Source organism: Cornus florida, unplaced genomic scaffold (genome assembly GCF_030987335.1).
Source record: "Cornus florida cultivar Cherokee Brave unplaced genomic scaffold, ASM3098733v1 CherokeeBrave_3.0.0_Hap2_Chr11, whole genome shotgun sequence".
Lineage (NCBI taxonomy): Eukaryota > Viridiplantae > Streptophyta > Magnoliopsida > Cornales > Cornaceae > Cornus > Cornus florida.
Window position 1 is genome coordinate 42,128,168 of NW_026775581.1, and position 19,394 is coordinate 42,147,561.

Consider the following 19,394-nt stretch of genomic DNA (forward strand, 5'->3'; position numbering starts at 1 on the left):
GCGAATCCAGTTCAAGTCTTAATTAATTATGATTCCATCCATAATTACCGACTATGAACAATTTATGATTACTATTTATATTCATGTATTGATCGTCATCACATACATATATAAATATCGTTTTGAATCAAGAGGACACTATCAATTCTATAATGAATTCAAATATAATACATTGAATTCACCAATTGTATAAAACATAAATATTTCAGAAACGTCATAAACATATGTCACTTTAATCCAAACAGGAATTTGCTATGCCAGGGCATATAAATCCCAACAGTTAATGTAGTAGTAGTTGACATAGATCATAAACCCATATCAAACAGAAATTGAAAGATTTCAAGTAATCAATTATACTTTCAGCAACCAAAGTGTAGTCTGAACTGCAAAATCGAAGTCATTTCAGACTCAATATGTGAGGATGACAGTCACTACTAAGTCACATGATAATAGAAACTGCAGTAATTGTTTAGCACCATTTTAGGATTGCACTATTGTGATCTAATTCTAGCACCCTTCGTTGGTCAACAGAATGAGAGTCAAAATTCTCAGCTGCATTTGATATCAGTAATTGTGCACGAAGTAATGTAACTTCATAACTTCATAACTTCATAACACGGTAACTTATTACATGCTTAAAATAAAAATTACATATGACTGGCAATGTTGCAAAAACAGCAGGGCGTCAAGGCAGTTACCAATTGACTAGGACCCATGCCCCAACATAGAGAAAACCACAGATCTTACAAAATGGTGGTCATATATGAAAATTAGCATAAAAAGGTATTTTTTTTCTTCATCCTACTATAGAATGCATACTTACAGAATAGAATGGCGGAAGAGAATTTACGTAACCAACCTACTTCAATCAAAGCCAATGCAATGATGATGATGATGATTACGAAAACATACTGAACGTTGATTAAAATCAGTTTCAAATGTACAGGATTACTGTATACAAAAGGATGTTGTAACATAAACATAAGAATGAGAAATTCAATTAGCAATTGCAAGATAACTTGCACAAAGTGCTCCGCACAATCCTTGTCTAGCCCATAGGTAACTCACCCTCATCTTTCTCGTTCTTCTGCTCCATTCTATGTCTCATATTTGAAATCATTTCTTCACCCTCATCATGTATATGTTTCCGCGAATAAACTTCTAAATAATCAAACCACTCCCCCAACGTTATCTTCTCCAAAATCTGGTTCATTCCCGGCCACAACACCACCCTCTTTGACACCAGATACACTTGCCAATTCTTCATCACCTTCTTGTCTCAAATTCAAATCCTCAACCCGCTCATTTTCTTCCAACACATCAACTTGAACCCTTTTAGACAGTCCATTTGCTAAATTCTCCTCAAATCCAACCATAGTCTCCACTTCTTTACAACTTTCTAGCTGCAAATATAACCCTTCCATAACCAGCTCCTTCAAAATCACACTTTTCACACTCTTCGATGGCTCATCCTCTAAATTCCTCTTCCTTTTTGTACCCCTCCTCAACAGGGGCTGAACTTTCTGATACTCTACAACTATTTGCATTTAAACCTGAATTCTCAGGAATTTTCCCAAGCATGGTCTGCATGGAATCAGAATTCAAGTTTCCTTCCTTCTTTGAACTCCGGTACCTCTTTCAGCACACTCGTCTCCCCTGTTTTGGCTCAATGGAACCTACATTGTTACTTCTTCAACTTTTTCGAGCTCCCATAAGTTCTCTTGAGCCTCATTCTTCAAATCTCTAGCTCTCGGCCAACAAGGTCGATTCTGATTTTTTGCCCCCACTCCATTCCCAATTCTCCACCAACCCCAAATCCTAACTGACGATTTTCACTAACCTTGTGCTGCAACAATGCTGACTTATTAAATGGAACCAAGAGAGGAAACACAAAAAACTATTAAGGGAGAAAATTAAGAGGAATTCTCACCACCAACTGGAAAATGGATAACCAAACAACAAAGTCTTCCAATAGGTTTGAAACTGATGACTCGGTATAAAGTAAATCTAGCATGGTCATGGGATAATTTGCTAATCACTAATGTGACTTGGATAAACATAAGCCCCTTGGCAGAAGCTAAGAGAACTGGCAGAAGTATAAATGAACTTGTTAATGTAGTTATGTATGTAATTTAACTTCATAAGAGAGTAGCTTGTTCCATCCTTAAAATAAGAATTACATAGACTGACAATGTTGCAAAAACAACAGGGAATCAAAGCAGTCACCAATTGACTAGGACCCATCCCAAACATGGAGAAAACCACAAATTTTATATTATGGTGTTCACAAATGGGAGAAAACAATTCAAGTGACCAACTCATCCGATCGGAACCAATGCAACAATGATGATGATTACGAAAACATACTGAATGTTGATTAAAATCAGTTTCAACTCTGTAGGATTATTTTATACAAGGATTTTACAACATAAACATCTGAAAAACAAATTTAATGAACACATACCAGATAACTCACACAAAGTGCTCCTCACAGTCCTTTTCTAGCCTATAGGTAATTTACCCTCATCTTTCTCATTCTTCTGTTGCAACATAAACTCGTGAAACTGCTCCGCTCTGTGTCTCATATTTGAAATCATTTCTTCAGTCATATCATGTATCTGCTTCGGCAAATGAACCTCTAAGTACTCAAACCACTCCCCCAGAGTCATCTTCTCCAAATCTGGTTCATCCCTGGCCTCAACACCATCCTCTTTGACACCAGATACACTTGCCACTTCTTCATCACCTTCTCGTCTCAAATTCAATTTCTCCACCCCCTCATTTTCTTCTGGCACATCAACTTGAACCCCTTCTGATAGTACATTTGCTAAATTCTCTTTAACGCCAACTGTAGTCTCCACTTCTTTACAGCCTTCTGGCTGCAAATTTAACCCCTCCATAACCACTTCCTTCAAAAACACATTTTCCACACTCTCCAATGGTTCATCCTCTAAATTCCTCTTCCTTCTTGTAGCCCCTCGCATCCGTTTACCTTTAACATCATCAGCAGGAGCTGAACTCTCCAATTCTCTACGTTTATTTCCATCTAAACCCAAATTCACAGAGTTTTTTTCAAGCATGGAATCAGAATGCAAGTTTTCTTCCTTCATTGAACTCTGGGTCCTCCTTGAGCTCACTCGTCTCCCCTGTTTTGGCTCAATGGGACCCACATTGTTCACTTCTTCTACTTTTTCAAGTTCCCCATTCTTCAAAATCCTAGCTCTCCCTGGTCGACCAGGCCGATTCTGTTTCTTTGGCTCAATGGGACCTGCATTGTTCACTTCTTCGACTTTTTCAGGTTCCTTGTTCGTCAAAACCCTAGCTCTCTTCAGCCGACCGGGTTGATTCTGATTTTTTGGCTCAATTTGCCCTACATTGTTCATTTCTTCAACATTTTCGAGTTCCTCGTTCTTCAGAACCCTAGCTCTCCTAGGCCGACCAGGCTGATTCCGGTTTTTTTCCACCACTTCCACTCCATTCCCCAGTTCTCCACAAACCCCTAACCCTAACTCACAATTTTCACTCACAGAAGCCAAATTCGTCTTCGCACCCCCTTTACGGCGCCGACTCTCTGCAACAGCGACCACAGCATTCAACTCTCCAGCTTTGGCTCCCCTCCTAGGGTTCCGCCGCAACCGACACTGGCCTTCGAGTTCGATTTCGACCTTGATTACAGTGTACTCGCCGAACTTGATAGTGTCGTCGGAGCTGAGATCGGAGGGGTTCATCGGAAGGAGCTTAGAGTCGTTCAGAACTGTGCCGTTTGAGGAGTCGAGGTCCGTGAGAACCCATTTACCCGATATGAATTCGATGGAGAGGTGTTTAGAGGATACTCCAGCGTCTTTGACGGCCACTGTGTTGCCACGGACGACTCTGCCGATCCTAATAACAGATCCGGGTTTGAATTCTAGGGTTTCGCCCTCTCGAGGGCCTTTCTCCAGGATTAGCTTCAAGGTGGACTCTTCTTCCATTGTTGCAGAAGACTTGGCAATGTATAGAGAAGGACGAGCGAGAGAGAGACCAAAAATGGGGGAGGGAGGGCTTCTGATGTTTGAAATGCTATTTATCTATTTTTATTTTTTTTTTATATGCCTTTTGTCCCAAAAAAAATAAAAAGAAAAAGAAAAATGTCTCTTTGCATAGTGTGGACTAGAGTCTCCAAATGGGACAATTTTTTTTTTTTTTTTTTCTTGGACAAATAATTAAAAATCAAAAAATTATACAAAAATTCTATAGGACTTATTTCCTAAAAATTATATTATAAAAATAATGTTCTGTTCTAAATTTTTTAGAATTGTCTTTTTTTAGTGATAAACCAAATAAGTCCCCAAGTATTTTTACTTTTTGGTTGGGCAATGACACTTTTTGGACACTTTTACGGCACAACAATGTGGTTTTGGTTTTAAAAAAATATATCAAAAGAATGAAATTCAATGTAATTTAAAATATATATATATAATATTTTATAAAACAAAAATAACAATCATCTATCTTTGAGTTTTGTGGGGGTTCATTAATATAATAGTGCTACAAGTAGTAAGGATGATGTTGAAAACACAAAATATGAATGATTCAGACAACATAGAATTCGAGGTGGATCGAAAGAGGTGGAAGCACAGGCAAGCTTGAGAAAGAGTATAAAGATGGTAGTGTATTGATACACTACTGACTCCCTTAATGAAGGTGTATGGAGAAAGCATGAGGGAGAGAGCTTTGGAGCTCTCTCTGTCTAGATGTTGTTTTCCCCCTTCTGCTTTACCTCTATTGGCCTTGGAGTATTTCCTTTTATAGGCCAAGTGAGAGGTTGGGCGATGTCTATGATAACATCACCTGTGGGCCATTAACATGAGATGGGTTTAATTTGTACGGGAGTCAAATAGTATTTCTCTCTATGTTAATCTGGTCGAGTGTCGACTCGACGGACTCTGGACTTTAGCCACCAAACCAAGTACCTCATCAGATCTCAGATAATCCCGAATCCTACTCCCAACTCAGGTCTTCAAGTTCTCCATATTTTGTTCGGGTTATATAGATGACGTGGCAAATACCACTTACCTTTTACTGTTAACCGTTTAACTTGTGGGCCATTGTTGATGATGTGGCCTAGCCATGTGGACTCAGCTAAATCCATCCCCTACATTTAGTCCCCCTGCGCAGGTGAGCTTCATAAAAGATATAAGGTTAGCCGTGCATAAATGATGTTTTTGTTGTGATTCTTGGAGCAAAAGAGAAATCTTTGAGATTCTTATCAGTATTGGCAAAAGCGATTGTAAGCAAATTTCGAGCCAAGTGGATGGCGTGAAACGCAACGAAACAAATGAGAAGCACGAGTTAGTTCGTGTTAGCACAATTGTAATACCCCTTAATTTCGGAACACGGGTTGATTAAATCCGCGCACAAAATTAAGAGATATAAAAACAATTTAAGTATTTAACAAGCACAAAATATAAAGATGAATAATAAAGAATAAATAAACCGCTGAAGAAACTAATAAATAAATATTACTTAATGATTCTTCAACAATTACAATTCGGGAATCCCATAACTCAAGGACCCCTTAAAACATTATCCAATAATCCAATACTACTTAAAAGTATACAAGATGAATAGATGAATGACAGTCTCCTAATTGCGGATCATCAACCTCGAGACTGAAACCTCTAATAACCTGAAAAATAAATCGTGAGTTAAACCCTACGAGTAAGTTCACTCTACCAGGCTTCTGAAAACTAATAAGCAGATCATCTCTGATCAAAACCAAACCTAATAAAGTTTTAACTTTAATAAAGCACGATATACATGTCTATATATAATTATATATACTATACTAATCACATTCATTAATAGGTTTATTAAATTTCCATACCTATTAAATAATTATTAAAATAATAATCATTCCTAAGCCAATCTACCATTTATTTTATAAAAAAAAAAACTCATTTAACCTTAATCCCATCCTAGTTAGTTGTTTAATCATTTAAACAACAAATTATAATAAAAAGTATATTATATTTAATCCCAAACCCGATAATAATTTTAATTATTTAAATCACATATCCAAAATCTAAACTTTGACAAATCATCCATGTCTCCACCAGTATTATTTTATTAATATGCATAAAATAATACACTAACCTGTAAGTACTAGACTATTCTAATTTAAGAATATCTAATCATAATCCAACTTATACATACAATAACTATAGATGATATTTTAATCATCTAACCCACAGTAATATAATTACACGTTGGCAAATCAACCATGCCATTATAAATATATTTATTTATATATTGGCAACTCAACCATGCCTCCTTAAGTATATATATTTATAGTTTTAATTAGCAACTCATCCATGCTTCCTATGTATGTATTTTATTCATACAAATATTTAGGCCATATATTTAACCATTTGGCAACTCATCCATGCCTACAATTCAATCATGTATCAACTTTAAACTTCATGATGAAATAAATCACACATAGACATCTCATGCATTTCATAAACATAACATTACTTTAATAATCAGCCTATCCAGATATACCAAATAAGAATAATTTATATTAATCATCTTAAATGATATATATATATACATACACATATATTATATAATATATAAATATGTATAATACCATCCATAATAATCTTTGATTATTTAAATCATATATATATATATATATATATACTTCCTTCCATATCAATATATTAATTTAATTATATTTACGCAATTTAAATGTTACTAAATCTCGTTAGAAATAGTTTCCCATAAATACTCCATCTTGGTAAATAATTTTTCGACACCGTTTCACTGAAACATAAATATCTCATAGTATGATGGAAATCCGATAATGAAATTGGTACCATCGGAAAAAGGACAAAAAATCCTTGAATTTGAGCTCAAGAATGACCCAATTTTGATTTAAAATGATTAAGTTATAACCGTTTAAATTTCGAGCAACAAAACAGGAATAATAATAGGTCTCAATGGTTACTGTGAGCGAGCCCACACCGGATTATATCATTGAGCTCACACAAATGCACCACACCAGATTAGCTCACTTGAGCTCACATGTATGCACCCACGCCTAATTATCTCACCGAAGCTCACATGTATACACCCACACCAGATTATCTCACATGAACTCATATGTACTCATCCACACCAGATCAACTACCCATTAATCAAGACCCATTAGAGGCCCAGATTTCATGCGTACGATAATAGTATGCGCTGCAGCACACCGAATCACACCAAATATAATTAAACATTCCAATGGACCAGATTAGTGTATGTACCAAATTCCTATGCACTCGTTCACACTGGATTTCAACCCTATTGTTGCGCCACTGTATATATATCAATAACATTTATATAATTTTGTTAAAATAATATATAAAACAATTACAGAATAATTTCAAAAAAATATAAAATAAATTTAGAAACTTCAGAAAAATTTCAGAAAATTCTCAAAACTTCTATAAACCCTAATTAACCCCTCTTGGGTCACAGATCAAGTATAACAATGATTTTAAATATATACCACCTATATATATAATTAAAATCCAACAATTCCAAAAATAAAATAATAATAAAACATCATTTTAATACTCCAATTTAATCTTGATTTAATCAAATAAAATTAACTTAATATTTTTTATTAACTTCGCTCTAACCATGATTTAAATTAACAATTTAAATAAAGCTTTGATACTCAAGGTGAAATCCTTATGGGTTCTAGGAGAAAAGATAGAGAAAACTCGCCTGAAGGTTTCGAAACGAAACCGACGCTTCATGTTTTGATTGTCTCTACCAATTCCAGCGTCTTCTTTCTCTAATCTGGCTTCCTCTTTATCAGCATTCTCCTCTTCTTTTTCTACTTCTCTTATTTTTCTAACGTGTAAACTTTTAACCCTAAAGCCTTATGTGTATATTTAAACACATTTAAATCCAAATCCTATTCGAACTAAGACTATGAATTAAAATAATAATTCTTAAATAATAAATATCTATAAATATATATTATATTACATATATATATATACACCTTCCATAATTAACCCATTGGTTAATTAAATCATATAGACCTATATATATATATCTATAAATATTTATATCTATATATATCTTTCCATAACAATTATTAATTAAGTATATTTATATATAATTTTATATATATTTATAATTAATAAAAAAATGTTCATTTAAATAATTAAATAATCATACGCCTTTATTAATTAACCCAATAAGGTTTCATTCAAACCTAAGACCACATCCTTTGGTCCAACTTTCCTTAAGTCCAATCCAAATAATTTAAATAAATAAAATAATTAAATAAACACTTAAATTAAAATAAATAATTACATAAAGAATATAAACAACCACGAATTTACAATTAAGTCATACCATACCAATAAAAATTAACACACCAACAATTCAGTCAATAATTAAACTGACACCACAATCATCATATCAATAATTCACAAAATATAAATAAATAAAACAATTAATCTAAGCACTCAATAAAACAAATCAAATAAAAAAAATAAAATAAACACAATTAATTCAAATTAAATCAAATAAATCATTTAAAATAAAATAAAAGTAATTAATTTCAATTAATAATTCCTTTAAAATATCGGGGTATTACAACAATCAAGTGCGAATCAGTACTGGCATGGTCGAGTGCAAATAAGTACGCAAGCCAAGAAGGTGGCATGAAAAGCTGCGAAACAAATGAGAAGCATGAGTTAGTTCGCACTAGTACGATCGAGTGCGAATGAGTACCGGCGTGATCGAGTACGATAGAGTACTAGCACGATCGAGTGCGAGTGAGTACTGACACAATCAAGCACGATACAGTATTGGCACAAACAAGTGCAAGTGAGCACTTGCGCGATCAAGTACAATAGAGTACTAGCACGAGCGAGTCAAGTGAGCACTGGCACGATCGAGTGCGATAGAGTACTGGCACGATCAAGTGCGAGTGAGTACTGTCGCGATCGAGTACTAGCAATCGAGTATGAATGAGTACTGGCACGATCGAGTACGAGTGATTGTGAAAGCCAAGTAGATGGCGTGAAACACTGTAAAACAAAGGAGAGGCATGAGTTAATTCGCGCTAGTACGATCGAGTGCGAATGAGTAGTTACACGATCGAGTGCAGTAGAGTACTGGCATGATCGAGTGCAGTAGAGTACTGGCATGATCGAGTGCGAGTGAGTACTAGCACGATCGAGCGCGATACAGTATTGGCATGAGTGAGTGCAAGTGAGCACCGGCACGATCGAATGCGATAGAGTACTGGCACGAGTGAGTGCAAGTGAGTGTGTAAGCCAAGTAGATAATATGAAATACTGTGAAATAAATGAGAATCACGAGTTAGCTTGGGCTAGCACGATTGGGGGTGAATGAGTACTGGCACGGTCAAGTGCAATATAGTACTGGCATGAGCTAGTGCAACTGAGTACTGGCACGGCCGAATGTGCTACAGTATTGGCACTGTGACGGCACAAGTTTTATAAACCTGGTGCGTCAGGGATGACCAAAAGATGACCTGCTAACGGATCTGAAATGCAGAAGCGAAGGATGTTCAAAACAAAAGGAAGGAAACGATCTGAGGCATGGATGAGCGCTTTTCCAAAGCCAAAGCACTGATCGCTAGTTTGGCACTCTTCAACACTGAGTGCTCGTTTGACACTCTTGCAAGGTCGGTCGTTCTGATCTACATGGTCAAGCGTTCTGACTTACATGGTTAGGCATTTTGACCTACATGGTCAGGCGTTTTGACTAAAGGGTAAAGCTTTCGAACTTGCAAAGTCAGGCGTTCTGACCTACATGGTCAAGCATTTGGACTTACATGGTCAGGCGTTCTGACCTATATGGTTAGACGTTTTGACTGCCGAATGATGAAACAGAAACAAGAAATCAGCCGAACGACGAAACAGAAACAAGAAATCAGCCGAACGACGAAACAAAAACAAGTTTAAGGCTAACCTTAAGGCTATACATGCATTCCAAATGATCCAAAATAAGTTTAAAAACATACTTGTGAACTTTTAAAACTAATGGCTCTTGGCCTCATGTTATATATACAAAATATATAGCAAAAAGTGTACTTATATACACATTACATATCAAGGAAGCTATCTTAACTTCTAAAATACCATACATCCATGGTATGTAAAAATATAACATCAAATGTAAGCATACTAAACATTTACATGTCAATACACAAAAATATTCCAAAGTGCTCATAAGCCTCTAAGGATGATGAGCATCCAAGAATATTGTCTCTTTACCTGTAAAACAACCCAAACAACTAGGGTGAGTAATCAAGTTACTCGTAGGAAGAAGCATATGCGCATTCCCTAAAGTTTCAATATCATTGCAAGATCAATATAGACAAATACAAGGGATCATTCCACTTAATGTCTATGTTCAAGGTGTTCTAAGGGATCATCTTAAGCTAACTTAAATGATTATTTAATAACACAATATCAACATCAATGTACTTAACCACATCAATTCGTCAATAGCAAAAATTACAAGTTACAATTAAACATTGGTTGTTAACTTGGAATTTAATGCGAAATCAATTAGTGGAAAACTTGGACATCAAATCCTGGAGTGAACCAAGACCTCAACGGTTATTCCGGGAATTAACCCGTTGGGAATACAATCCTAATGCGCACTATAAATGGGGAGAACTCATACCTCCCGCACTAGAGCCAAACTCTAGTCATGTCACTTGTAACAATGTCCCAAAAAAATCCAAAATTATAATTAAGTTCAAAACTCATACACTATAATTAAGGCATATAAACCACCTTCCATGCACAAGTATTTTTGAAACCACACAAACTATGTTTTAGGGTTCCAAGTCTAAAATGACATACCAAATGATAAGTCCTCATCATGGTATAATGTACAATACAACACCACCAACTTATCAATTTAAATCATACCTCAACAATAAGCTTTATATACTAAATCTTAACATTATAATAATAAGCTTCTAAAATAATTACACTTAGTAATTCACAAGAATATAGAATTATTATCACAATAAATATAGCAATTCAAGTCAATAAGAATTGTATATAACATCAATCATTCTACACAATATAAATACATATTATACATGCTAAAATTAATAAATCCTAAGTCAAATGTGAGGATTTCCTAAAATATGCAAGACTACAATATTAAAAGCATGTATACAATATATATTAAACTCCAAAGGATTATAAAATACTTAAAGCATAACATACTACCACCCCTACTGGTGTGTGCCGTCGGTGTGTACCAAATTTGCAATAAAATAGTGTGGCCAAGTTTTAAATTTATAAATGCCACTACTACCTCTAACTAAAAAGATAACTAGGGTGAGTAGGGATCGTCCCAAGGGATTTTTAGGCATAGTTGTAATGGAAACAATGTATAGTAGGTCGAGTGATCAAGAGATGGTGTGTTTGGTTGATTAGACTATGAATTAAACTAAACAAGTTCAATGTAAAATGAGCAATTTAAATGAAATTTAGAGAAAACAAGAGAATGAGGTCTTGGGGTCTAGAGATCACCACTAAATATCACCATTCTAGACATTCAATGCATAATTAATGAGGGAAAACATGTGGTGCAATTTTAAAGTGTGTGATTGATTGTTTTAACAAGTATGGATGACCAATTAAGCATATATTGTTTAACCAACCTAGTGAATTATACATATGTTTGTGAGGCCTATATAATCATGTACTCTAGTAATTTTATAAATAGAATAAGTTGGGATTAATTGAAATAATATATTTCTTCCTCCATTGCTCTTCTAAATTATAGTGAATTGTATTTATTTGTCTAACCCACTTATTTCCAACAAAGTGGTATCAGAGTAAAGCCAACAAAGTGGTATTAGAGTAAAAGCCAACAAAGCGATATCAGAGCCAGGTTTCATGATCAGAGCCTAGATGTAATACCCCTAATTTTAAAAGGATAGTCTCGGCATTTTAATTATTGTTTTATTGCATTTTTGTGTGACTATTTGCTTATTTGTTTAATGGTTTAATGGTTTTAATTATTTGTTTGATTTAGTTGTTTAATTGGGTATTTAAATTGCATTAATTGATTTCTTGTTTTCTTTAATTGAATTTTTTGATTTAAGTGTCTTTTGTATTTTCTTTGATTGGATTACTTTAGTGTTATTAATTTTAATGTGTAACTTAGTTTAATTAAATATTTTATTGGATTTTATTGGTGTAATTAGATTAAATTAGTAACAGTTATAATGTAGTAAATTAGTAATAGTAATAGTGTTAAACAGTAGGGTTTATTTTCTTTTAGAATGCACGTTGTGGCCGACTAGGATTTACATTAGGGCTCTGTCTCTAATTATACGTGGATTAGGGTTTTAATGTTCTAAGCCTATAAATATAATATTATGGTGGTTTAACGTTTTACAAACATAAACATAGTTCTATTCACATAAAACAGAGGGTTGAGAGAACGGAGGCACCGTAAAGGTTGTCAAGGAGAAAAACAGAGAGGATCAAGGGAGTGTTGTTGTGGACTAAACCAGAACCATAGGAGGCTTGAAGGTATTCAGCGGTTTCCGGAATCTTGCATGTTAATATATGTTAGATTATTAGCCTGTATATGTTTAGTTTTGACTGGAATTGTTATTGCAAAATTGTATTTCTGTGTTGGATCATAAAGCATGATAAATTGGTAGTTGTTGTTATTGTTTCTTTTAATGCACACTATTGTAAAAAAAGAATTAGGATGATATAAGATAAAATTTAGACCCTTGGGTTCAGTTTTTACCAAGAATAGAAAGGGTGGAAGCGGCCGGAGATGAAGCAGAAGGCCGGAAGAGGTTCAGGCTCTTAGAGAGGGAGAGAGCCGGCTCTATGGAAGAGGGAGCCGGTTCCCCCCAAGAGTAGAGCCGCTCCACCCCTCTAGAGCGGGCTCCAAGAAGTTTTGGAGCCTACTCCATTGTTGTTTGGAGCCTGCTCTACAAGTTAAAGAGCAGGCACTCTCACGATGATGTTTTCTGGACTTTTCTGGGCGTCGTTTGGATGATTTTAATTTTTTCTGAATTGTGTTGTGAGTATGCTGGGGTTCTTAATTCCAATTTCAAGTTTTATTAAAACCTCTTATTGCATAGTTTATGTCTCTATGCTAAAGGATTGAACAGTAAAAAAATATACAACTGTGCATGCTGTTAACGGAAGGAAGGAAATAAATTGCTTAATTTAATTTTAGCAATTTAATGGGATATAGTATGATTATAAATCTTATATTGAATGGATGATAGGGTCATTTATTTGTTAGATTTGATTTATGCATGCTCTAAATGTTAATTGTTGAAATATTAAATTCTTTTCTATAATTACATGGATTAACGCTGGGATTTTAATTGCTGAAATATTTAAACACTATTCTGCAATTATCTGGATCATGGTTTTGGACTGTAAATTGCTGAACTATTATTTATGTTGTATAATTTACATGGATGTGGAGGATTGTATGCACCGGTATGGGGCGGTGGCATATTAGGGATGGTTTAGCTCAAAACGCTAAGACCTAATCTATCGGATTAAAGGAATGGATTGTAAAATATTGAATCCTATTTGTGTTTAAGTCAAATTAATTGACTAAGTTGAATGACCTCCTGGATTAGTTGGTTGTAGTTAAGTCATATCAACTGAAGAATCTCAAAACAATCACAAAATCAGGATGATGTGGACCACAAGTGCAAGAAAGATATCATTCTTTCGAAAAATTTACTCCTAAATAGCATCCACAAGGTATATATGGAGTATTGGAATCTCAAGTCAATCAATTTTTAAATTTTAAGCAATATAGTCCTTAAAAGATCAAAATCACAGCTAGTTATGAACCAATCATAGAAAATCCCTAAAATATACAAGTCATGCTTAAAATTTTGAATTGAAAGCAAATACTGCAATTAACAACATTACCCCCAAACTTAAATGACACAGTGTCCTCAATGTGCAAAGAGAACAGAGGAAAGAGTATACCAGTGCAACTAAGGCAAAGAATGGCCGGGACGCAAATATCCAAAGTGGGTGGTATAACCCCCCCAAACTTGGAATTAACTGCGGTCCTGAAAAGATGGCACTTGGATAAAACTCATCAAATAGCAAAAGGGATAATAATAGTGCACAGTGGACATGCAAGTGTAAATGGGATAAGAAATGAACTACGGAAAGAGGAATAAGGGTGGTCCTGAAAAAATTTGGGCAGCACTCTCTCTCACTGAAGTCACTGGGATGCACCTAATAAATGGAGTCAATCATAGACAGATATATCAATATAAAATCCAGACATTCAAAAATATCATACATAGAAAGAAATAATGTACAGCATATCACAGTGTCTGGCCAACAGTTTGGCCACAAAAATATCAAAATAGTAGCAATGTAACAGTAATATCACAAATATATAAATAAAAGTAGAGAGATAGGGAGATCAGGCAGAGGAGGTAGGGCGAGTGGGGCGTGATCTCCGGATATCTCTGGATATATCTCGCAGTGCAGCCATGACATCTGAGCAGAGAGATGCCATATCAGTACTGAGGGAGGCCACATTGGACCGAAGAGAGACAACGGCGTCCTCCAAGGTCTGTATACGCTCTCCTATGCGGGGTGTCTGTACTGGAGCGTTAGGTATGACTGGGTCGTGAGAATGATGCTCATCTTGACTAGGCTCCGGGACATGTAATGGCAACCCGACGGGAGAGTGATGTGGTAGCTTCTTTGCTGGAGGCTACTGCTCTAGGTCAATCTCCATATGTACTGCAGCCGCCAGTGCGTCTGCTAGATCGTTTGCTGCTGCTGCTGCTATCTCTGCCTCCTCAGCCTCTGCAGCCTCCTTTGTTGCTAGGATAACGTCCTTCTCTAGGCTCTTGATAAGAGCATTGTAGCTCTTGTTCCAGTCCTTCTTGCCGTAGTGGCAAGCCTCAGACTTGGAACACTCCTGTGGGTGGAAAGGGTAGCGCTGGTTTCGCAGAATTTGTGTGATGAGATGAGCAAATGGAAGATATTTAGCCCGTTTGGGCTTTGCCTTGCTAATATAGTCTGTGTATAGATTCATCATGACACTCCAGTGGAGTGCCGGAATGGAGAACCACTGCCCGGTGTAGAAAGCATATAGGGCTGCCAGGAAGTCAGAACGCCACTAGATCTTATGCCCCGCTATGCATATATTTTAGTACAAGACTGAATCGAAGAACCATAGGTCGTCGGGCAGATAAGTCTTGGTGGTGAAAGTCTCGCCAGTTGCATAATGGCCAGTAAGGGCAACTGCTATGTCTGCATCAGAGGGCCTCCTCAGAACAGGATAATCAAGTCCTAGAGGGCAGACATGGGGGCACTGAAAAGATGTAGCCAAACTGTCAACGGTGATGCGGATGGGATATCCATCAATAGTAGTCTGCAGCTCTGACGGATTACCCGAGGCCGGCCGGAGGTTCTGGAAGAACATCCGAACAAGCCGCGGGAACACTGGATAAGTAACAGGAGCCAGAATGGCTAGAATGCCGCGCCGCTCTATGTCATCGAAAGCTGCCTGGGTCAAGACTGACCTGGAGAAGAAAGATATATCAAATACTGACTCATGGGATATGGAAAGACGTTTGAACTTCCAGACAGGTCGGTTTCGGACTTGGCCAGGCTATGCCGGTGGTAGAGAAGGAGAAGATATGTACTCATCCTCATCGGGATGGGATGAAGATGCAGAAGCGGTAGAGGTAGAGCGGTCAGACTTAGCCGGAGCTGGCTCCATATACTCCTGTAATTGCTCAGGCTACTCAGCCTGCTTTAGAGCTGGATCTGGAACTGGATCCTGAGCATGAGAGGGCTCTGCGGGCTTCTCTATTCGTTGTCGTACCCTCCTCGGATATTATTGCAGGGCGACTGTCTTAACCCGTGCCATGGCCTGCAAAAGAATAAAACATTTTACAAAGTTAGCAATCAGATAATAAAGAATTAAAACACAATATATAGAAACATGTTTGTCAAGTAAGATAGACAACTCAGAGTAATGGACATGAATCTATGCAAGAGATAATGCAGCCAGATAAACAGTGACTAAATGAAGTATGCTAAACAGTGTAAGTATGGAATGCATCAAATGTGGAAAACACAGGCATTGGGCATCAAGAAACTAGCATGAACACTATAGATGGTGTGTGAAGTGTATATATGCAAATTTGTGAAATTTGACCAATCAGGAAAATGTGAGATCGATCTCTCAGGAGTAAGTTCGATCGATCTTTCTCAGATCGATCTGAGAAAACTTCGATCGATCGAACTGCTTCGAAAAATTTGAAAAGTCACAGATCTGTGACGTGGATGGCACGTGGGGTACCCAAACAAGTTTGTGGGCCCCCCTACACCTCAACAACACAATATTGATCACTTATATAGGCACATAACCCCCAAAATCGAATCAAACTCAAAATATATACACATATATATACACATGCTTCAAAGCTCAAATATAGCAAGAAATTAATCATGGGAGCTCAAATCTAACATGGAAAACATCTAAATCATGAAGATTGATACTCAAAATCCAAAAATGGAACTCAACTTACCAAATGTCAACGAGAGAAGTGGTCCGCGAGAGAGAGATGAGATCTGAGATGGAAGATGAAGTTTCAAAGCTTGTGGAAGGTCGCCGGAGGCTCGTCGGAGGTTGGGAAGGTAGGTTGTAGCAGTGGGAGATGATGAGGGTCGAGATCGATGTGTAAATCGATCAGATGACCTTAGGGTTTCTATTTTTAAAAACTGCCTTCGACATGTTCGATTGATCTGGAAATATCTTCGATCGATCGAACATAGACCGATCTGAAAAGAACTCAGATCGATCTAACCTTGTAAAACATATTTTTGAAATATATTTTTATTTTATTTATTTTATTTTTTATTTTTTATTTTTATTGTATTTTTATTATTATTATTTTTTAAAATATTTGAAATTAAAAATATTTTTGAATTAAATTAAAATAAAAATAAAATCTTTTTGAGGTTTTTGAAAATAAAATAAAATAAAATAAACATTAAAAATAAAAAATGTAGTCAAAGTCAAAGTCAATAACGAAATACAGATCGATCACTCTAAGATCGATCTGGAAAATGCTTCGATCGGTCAACAGGTTAAAACTTGCAGATAAGTTCAAACGATTAGACAGAGAGCTGTTTTATGCAGGGTTCAAAAATTTTCTAAGTGTTGGAACTGAAGATCGATCTGAGGGAATTTTCGATCGATCTTGGAGTACTTAGATCGATCTGAACTGAAGTTCGCTCGATACACAGAGAGGTGAAATATGCAGGTTTGATGCAGGAATGAATGTTCGATCGATCGAACATCCTTTAAGATCGATCGAACAAGTGCAAAATGCCTATTTTCAAAATAGAAGTGCATGCATTCTTAATCACAGTTCCTAACAATGTGTATAAACCCAAAATATATCTAGACGACGCAAGAAATGAAAAGTAAAATAGAAATGAGGGAGGAATAGGGTTGTAAATCCTACGAAGCATTTGCTAGTCTTTAACGTCTCTAGCAAGACGTTGGGCTCTTTTAGCTCGAATCAAATATCTTGTTATGCATCCCCTCCTTGACGGGGTGACAAACACTTTGAACCCCATCCAACAAATGGTTTTTTAATGAACTTGTTGGATTTGGATCAAAAGACATTGATGGTCCTTGGTCGAAACAACTCTTGGGCTTCCATGCCCTTTTAAACTTTACTTTTGAAGCTTTTTTCTTTGAATCCTTTTTGGTAAGCAATACATGGGAATGTTCAATATCAAATAAAGACTTAACTTTGTCAAATTCATTGGCAATGCATTTTTCAATAACACACACTTCTTCATGCTTGTCTATGGAATTCGGGGTTGGATTAAAGATGTTCAACTTCACCTTCATATGCCCAAATGAGATTTTCATTATCCCCGTCCTACAATTTATGTTGGCATTTGCGGTTACCAAGAAGGGACGACCAAGGATAACGGGAATTTGGCTCTTAGGGTTCGGAACTGGTTCCGTGTCCATGACAACGAAATCAACGGGGAAAAAGAACTTATCAATCTTAATCAAAACATCCTCAATGATACCCCGGGGCTTTTTGATGGATCGGTCGGCAAGTTGTAAAACCACCGATGTCGGTTTCAAGTCTCCTAAGCCCAATTTGACATACACTGAATAGGGAAGAAGGTTGACACTTGCTCCTAAGTCTAGAAGAGCCCGATTAATGACATGGTCACTAGTGACGCAAGAAGTAGTAGGTGAACCGGGGTCTTTAAACTTTGGGAGAGTGTTATGTTGTAAAATGGAGCTCACTTGCTCGGTTAAGACCACTTTTCTTGGCGCTTGGCTTTTGTTCTTCCTCTTTTGGGTGCAAAGATCTTTTAAAAATTTGGCATAAGCCGGAATTTGCTTAATTGCATCCAAAAGCGGAAGATTGATCTTCACTTGCCTAAACACATCAATAATTTCATTAGTCTTGGTCTTTTGTTTGTCAATAGAAATGGATCCTTTCAAGGCATCCGGAAATGGAGCTTTAGGCTCAAAAGCTTTTTAAAAATCTTTCTTTGAAGAATTTTCAACACAAGAATTTTTCAAATCATCTTTCAAAACTTTGTTCAAATCATTTTCCATTACTTTTTCAACAAAGGGGTTATGCATATGCAATGAAGGAGGAACAGAATGTGAAACGGGACGGGTGTCAACTTTTGGTTGCACTGGTTCACTCTCTTCATTGGACATACTTACTTGGTTGTCTATAATTCTCTTACTTCTCAAGGTTGTCACCGCATTGACATGTTCAATTGTGTGGCCTTCCGATGAAGAATAAGTCTCCACAACACATTGTTGCTTTGGTGGTGCATTCAAAGGCATCTTCCCTTTCTCTAGCATTCAAAGTACTAGCTACTTGCCCTACTTGGGTTTCTAGCTTAGTAATGGATTGGGAATGGGAATGAAGCAATTGAGTGTTCGCCTCTAGAGTACCTAGAGCGGTCAACATTTTTTCCTCAAAAGCGGGACTCCTAGAATTTCCTTGAGAATATGACGATTGGTTAGAAAAATGAGAATTAGAGAATTAATTACCATGCGATTGAAATGATGATGATCTAAAACCTTGGGAACCTTGGCCTTGCATTGGAGGTGGAATATATTTGTTTTGAAAACCACCTTGGGGAGGGTTTGAGCCTTCCCCTTGGCTTTTCCTAGAGAAGTTTGGATGGTTCCTCCAACTTGAATTGTAATGAGTGACATAGGGATTATTCCCTTGGTTGACAAATGTAACATTGACTTGCTCATGGTTTTCACTTGGCACATTTCCATGGGGACAATTGGAAGTAGAATAT

General features: G+C 36.4%; 1 protein-coding gene across 1 annotated transcript; it reads right to left on the reverse strand.

The window, feature by feature from the left end:
• Nucleotides 1-2,156: 2,156 nt before the first annotated feature.
• Nucleotides 2,157-4,314, reverse strand: LOC132286457 (FHA domain-containing protein At4g14490-like). The gene has a single exon (XM_059788791.1). It carries the CDS (start codon nucleotides 3,969-3,971, stop codon nucleotides 2,502-2,504), a length of 1,470 nt encoding a protein of 489 aa, XP_059644774.1. The 5' UTR covers nucleotides 3,972-4,314; the 3' UTR covers nucleotides 2,157-2,501.
• Between the last annotated feature and the right edge of the window lie 15,080 nt (nucleotides 4,315-19,394).